A 6,155-nucleotide genomic window follows, 5' to 3' on the forward strand; every position below is an offset into this window, starting at 1 on the left:
TGCAGCAGCATTCTGAGTCAAGTCTTACACCAAGTGCTGTTTGTGCTTCTGCCCTCGCATTTTGCAGTCACTAGGGGACTTGAATGAAAGGTAGTTACTATATTGATAAGCCCCAAAGAACCTCCAGTCCACTGGATGCCAGGAGTCTCTGGCATCAGTCACTTAAGAGTCTAGTACAGAGACAAAAAGGAACACAAGCATTCAGATTTGAGAAGTGAGAGGAGGCGGGGAGGGGATTATCATTCCCAAAAAGCTACCATAATTATACTTACAAGATACATGTTCTCTTCACATGAAAAAGTTAAAAAATATGGACGTTTATTGGGTACTCAGTAAGGGCAGTTGGATGGACATGCCCACTTGTCACTGAGACTCATCCATGATTGAATTTAAAGGCTGCCCAAGTGAGGATGTCTTATCATGATGCTTTCTTCTGTTTCTTCTTTTCATTTTCTTCTTTTTCTTTTTCAATTTCAGCAACATATTTTTCAATTTCCTCAGGATTTAGAATCTGTCCACCAAAAAAAATCCAAAACACATTCATGGTTAACACTATACTCCCCCAAAGGGCAGGCACTGTGCACTTGGGCAGGGCGGCCAGGTAATGAGTTTTCAACCATAGTTGCTAATTCAGCACCTTGGAGAGACTTCAAGGAAAGGAGGCAATGTTACCAAGCCAGGCTGCAGCTGGTAGCCTTGGGACACCAAGTGAACACTGCAAGCTCCATAGCGGTCCACAGAAAGGAAAGTGGGAATTTTTGCAGGTATTTGCAGGGAGCTAAAATCACAGGATAGCCTTACAAGGAAGGAGCTTACCCCTTCAGAAGACCATGTCACAGGGCCATTCTATGGTTCTGGCACCAGGGAAGGGTCTTTGCCAAGGCCCCCTGTGGATTATGGACTGAGAGCTGAGAAAATTCCTTAAGTAAAGCGAAAGCCAGACTTTGTGGTCCATGCCCATGATCCTTACATTTAGGGTGCAAATTCAGGACAGTATGAGTTTAGACCTCTGTGGAATGTCTCCTCCCAATGCTGCCCACCCCCTTAAAAAAAGCTTAACAATTACCTTGAGGGGCTGATCTCGCCTCATGACAGCAAGTTCAATATTTTTCCCACCTGACTGGACCACCTTTAAAGGGAAAACAGCTTTAGATAAACGCACTCCACTCTCAAGATCCAAGTTCCTTCTTTTGGTTGTTGGTATTAGAGGTTGAACCTCAGTGTCTACACCCAAAGCTGTTCTTGAAATGACCTGTACAGACTTGCCTGAACTCTGGGCCTGGGCACTGTTCCTCAACTCTTCAGCTCAAAGCTAGCACTCTACCATTTGAGCCACAGTGCCACTTCCGGCTTTTTTTCCCTGCTTATGTGGTGCTGAGGAATCGAACCCAGGGCCTCATGCATGCAAGGCAAGCGCTCTACCACTGAACCACCTTCCTAGCCCCTGTACAGACTTTTTAATCCAGGACCCAAAGTCTCCATCCCAGACATGTCTGTGTGAGTGAGGCCTATGGCTTCAGTGGCCTGTAACCCCAGGTTTTCTAGTTCCTTGATTTATTAGTACAAGCTGCTGGAAGGCCGGGTGACTAGGGCAGCAGATTTCACAGCTTGATGGAAGAGTTCATGTTCAACCTGTTTAATCCCCAGAACATGCCCACCTTGTAGGGTTTCACTCGCACTTACTTCTAGGAGTGCCTTGATCACCAGCTTGATGGTCAGGTCATCTGTCTCAATGGCTTCATCAGTGTAGTTCTTCTCCAGGAACTCACGCACTGACTTGGCACCCCGGCCTATGGCATTGGCCTAAAAATGACCCAGGTATGTTCACTGGGCAAGACAACCCAGAGCCAGTGTCTGCGGGCTAGCCAGACACTGCCCTCCTTGAGTCTGCTGTTCCTTCTCTAGCAGATGAAAAGATGTCCCAGACCCCACTGCCCACTGCAGAGAGCTCTTTTGGACTTGGTGCTTCAACAAGAGACACTTTGGGAGATGTAAACATATCTGTATCCTCTATTTCTTTATGCCTTTAATATTCCAAACAGCAATGTTGAACCAATTTTTTGCTCTTACATCAGTTAATGTGATGGAACACACAAACTGTCATTTCCCAAGTCACCTCCACAAGCAGCCCAAACACCTGAATCTCCTGGTCTTGGCCATACACTCACCTTCCAGGCGTGGTATGTGCCTGAGGGGTCAGTCTGATAGAGTCTAGGGGTGCCGTCAAAATCAAAACCCACAATGAGTGCAGAGATGCCAAATGGCCTGCGCCCGTTGCTCTGTGTGTAACGCTGGAAGGAAAAATAAAGACAGTGCTGTCAACCATAAGAAATTATGTGACATTTCAACCACTAAGGCCACCAGCAAGTAAACCACAATTCAAGTGAATGAAATTTATAAATAGCTTTCAACACCCCTCCTCTCTGCACTTTCACTTTCAGGATCCACTTGGGGCTGGAATAGCACCAAGGAGCTTAGCTATGGCTAGTGGAAATAATTTTGACAAGCACACACATTTCTTTTTTTGGGGGTCCAGTTGTGGGGCCTGAACTCTGGGCCTGGGCGCTGTCCCTCAGCTCTTCAGCTTAAGGCTAGCGCTCTACCACTTGAGCCACAGCGCCACTTCCAGCTTTTTTCTTTTTGCTTACGTGGTGCTGAGGAATAGAACCCAGGGCCTCATACATGGAAGGCAAGCGCTCTACCACTGAGCCACCTTCCCAGCCCCAAGCACACACATTTTAAAGATGAACATATCATCAGAGTGTAGTTCTTAGCCTCCTGCTTGGCAAAAGGTCATTCAGGATGACAAAATGAACACTATTTCCCTCCAGAATAAAAGAACTAGGATTGCTCCAGACAAAGGAATGACATTAGAACAGTGCCACTGAACTGGAGAAACTAGATTACAAGTTAGTTTACCCATCTGCCCATAAGCCATATGACAGTGCATACTCCACATCAGGTGAGACGGCAGGAGGTCGTATGCCCACCTGCTTCAGACTGGCGATGTAGCGGGTGATGTACTCCACAGTGACGGGGTCCTCCACAGTCAGCCGGTGGCTCTGGCATTCCACCCGAGCCCTGTTGATGACGATCCTTGCGTCAGCGGTGAGGCCTGCAGTGAGTAGAGGCTTCTGCCGGAGCTGCTCATAGCTCCAACCAAGGACAGGAATTACACAAGTAATTCTTTGGCCTCTGGCTGATCCTCAGGCCCATCTTCCAACAGGACAGAGGCCACTGAGTGAGGTGCAGTGGAACTAAATGGCCTCCAGAAACTACTCTGAGAATACCATGTGTAAAACTTTCAGAACCTCAACACATGAACCCAGTCTTTTAGATAATTTCATGAGTAAGTCCAGCCTCTCCCTACTTTCGTCTAAGTGAACTAAGTCCTGGATTGGATCTACCAAGGGCAAAAGGGAGTGAGTGTGGTAATGTGTTGGCTGCTGTCCTGTACCTGGTGCCCCCAACAGCTGGGGAAGGCAAGGAACTGCCTGTGGTCTCCATGCCCCAGGCACAGGCTTGGGTGTAGCACACCACTGAGGAGGTTACTGTTCTACAGCAGCCCAGCCAGAAGGAGCCTGGATTTGTTCACCCAGGCAGGTGGAGAAGCCATCAGCCCCCCCCCCCTCCATCCAAACACATTTCTTTGAAACAATTTATCTAATTTATACTGTCTCATAACTGGCCATCTAGTCTCAAGTTCAGCTCACCAAGACTGCAGACCCATACCTGCAAAAGCCATGCAGACGTTGTCATCCAAAGCACAGATCTTCCGCACCGTTCGTTCATCTTGTAGTTTAGCCACAGATTTCTTTTCCACACCAAGTACAACAATGTCCCGTCCTCGAACACCAACCTTCAATAAGTCCACAAGCCATGTAAGTGTGGTACGGTGCCACCAGGCACAGAGGACGCCAGCCCTGTGCGAAGGTGTGCACACCCACACCTGGCTTTCCACTTGTCTCCCCTGGTTATACCATACACCCTCAAAAACAAGGCTATGGAGCTGAGGGCCAGTGTCTCATGTCTGTAATCCTACTCAGGAGGCTGAGATCTAAGGATTGAGGTTCAAAGCCAGCCCAGGCAGGAAGTGAGATCCTCATCTCCACTTGAGCTGTGGCTCAAGTGGTAGAACTCTTGATAGTCCTGAACAAAAAGAAGGTTAGGGAGAGAGCCTAGACCCCGAGTTCAAGCCAACACGTGCAACCAACACACGTGCACACAAACACACAAAGGTATGGATCCATTTCTGGTGGAGCTAGTGCAGGATATGTCACAGGTACTCAATCTTTACTCGGGGTTGGGTACAGGTGGCTCGTGTCTGTAATCTAGTGATCTACTAGTAGTGATCTACTAGTAATCTACTCAGGAGGCTGAGAGATAAGAAAAGTCCACGAGATTCTTCTTCAATTAACCACTAAAAAACCAAAAGTGGAACTGTAGCTCAAGTGGTAGAGGCTAGCCTTCACCAAAAAAAAAAAAAAAAAAAAAGCTCAAGGACAACACCAAGACTTTTGAGTTCAAGCCCTAGTACTGGCAAAAAGAGAAAGAAGGAAGAGAACATCACAAGAGAGACCTACAGAGCTGCACTAACAGGTAAGCATTAACAATGCGGTGTCGAACTGTCCCATGTCCCATGAAAGACTGGGAAGTCTGAGCGCTGTGCATTCCACCCCGTGCTGTCAGCCCCACTCTGCACTGTCTGGAGAAGGCCTGAGCGTTCTCCAGGTGGACTTGTTTAAAGTCGCCCTCTACGGCTGACACCACAAAGGGGAGGAAAAGCAACGGACAGCCCCTGAGTTTAACCTGTAATCCTAGCTACTCAGGAACGGGGATCTGAGGATCGCACTCAAGTCCGTGAGATGACCTCCCATCACCCACTAGAAAACCGGAAGTGGCCCTGTGGCTGAGGGCGAGATCGCCAGCCTTGTGTGGAAAAGCTCAGGGTCAGCGCCCAGGCCCTGAGTTCAAGCCTCCCGACCGAGGGCGAGACACACCGGGAACGACCGTCCAGACAGCCCGGCGTGGCGGGCCCCGCACCTCGGCACCCTCGGGACGCGCGGACGGCCCCGCAGCGCTCCCAGAGCCGCCCGGCGCGCCCGGGGCCGAGACAGCGGGGCCGCGGGCCGCACGAGCACCGGAGGGGAGAGCGGGCGGACGCGTGGGCCCTCGCTGACCCGCGTGCGCGGAGGCGACGTCCACCGGGAGCCCGCGCCGGGGCCGGCCGTCGGGAAGACGTCACTGCGCCTTCCCCACAGCGCCGCCCAGGCCCGGAACCGGGGCCGGCCGGGCGACGGGCGGACCGGGGCCCGCGTCGGCGGCTCAGCCTCACCCGGAGGCAGCCGGCCGCCGGCGCCCTTTGTTCTGAACGCCCACCCGGGCCGGCGGGGCCCGGCGTCCGCGCCCAGCTAGCCGCCGCCGCCGCCGAGGCCAAGATGGCCCCGGCCGCCGGGATCCGCTCAGCGGCGGGGCAGCGGGCTCGGCCCAGCCGCCCGGTGGAAGCGCCTCCCCGAGCCCTCCGACTCGGCCCCGGAATCCCGCGGAGCGCCGCGCCGCCCGCCGCCGCCCTGGCCCTGGCCCCGGGCCGCGCGCCCCGCGCACGAGGCGGCGCTCCCGCCGCAGACGCCCGGCCGCACAGGCCCCGCGCTCCCGCGCAGGCCCCGCCCGGCTCACCGCAGTCGAGCCCTTCTTGACGGCCTCCTGCGCGTACTCCACTTGGAAGAGGTGGCCGTCCGGGGAGAAGACGGTGATGGCGCGGTCGTAGCTCATGCCGGCGGCGGGGAGCTCTGGCCACAGCGGCTCAAAAGCGCACACTCACCGGCGGCGCCGCGCCCGACGCCCCGCCCCGCCCCGCCCCGCCCCGCTCCGCTCCCGCGGGCCACGCTGCCGCCGTTGGCGGCGTCCGGCGTCAGGGGGACGTGCGGCGCGCCGGGCGGGGCGGGGCGGGGCGGGGCGGGGCGCCGGGCGGTGCACAGGACACGGCGGTGCACAGGACGAGGCGGGGTGAGGCGCGGGGTGGGGCGGTGCACAGGACGAGGCGGGGCGCAGGGCGGGATGGGGCGGGGACGAGGCGGGCGGTGCGCGGGACGGGGCGGTGCGAGGGGTGGGGGAACGAGGGGAGCGGTGCGCGGGACGGGGCGGGGCGATGGGCG

General features: G+C 54.6%; 1 protein-coding gene across 1 annotated transcript; it reads right to left on the reverse strand.

Annotated features, from left to right (window-relative positions):
- Positions 1–296: 296 nt before the first annotated feature.
- On the reverse strand, positions 297–5,843 carry LOC138841335 (proteasome subunit alpha type-7). Its single transcript, XM_070042027.1, has 7 exons — positions 5,677–5,843; positions 3,733–3,859; positions 2,991–3,115; positions 2,169–2,291; positions 1,684–1,803; positions 1,067–1,129; positions 297–511 (listed from the first exon to the last, which is right to left on the reverse strand). The coding sequence occupies exons 1-7, from the start codon at positions 5,770–5,772 to the stop codon at positions 419–421; spliced, it is 747 nt and encodes a 248-aa protein (XP_069898128.1). The 5' UTR covers positions 5,773–5,843; the 3' UTR covers positions 297–418.
- Positions 5,844–6,155: the final 312 nt, after the last annotated feature.

The sequence above is a fragment of the Dipodomys merriami genome, unplaced genomic scaffold (assembly GCF_024711535.1).
Source record: "Dipodomys merriami isolate MVZ:Mamm:240054 unplaced genomic scaffold, mDipMer1.0.p SCAF_316, whole genome shotgun sequence".
NCBI classification, from domain to species: domain Eukaryota; kingdom Metazoa; phylum Chordata; class Mammalia; order Rodentia; family Heteromyidae; genus Dipodomys; species Dipodomys merriami.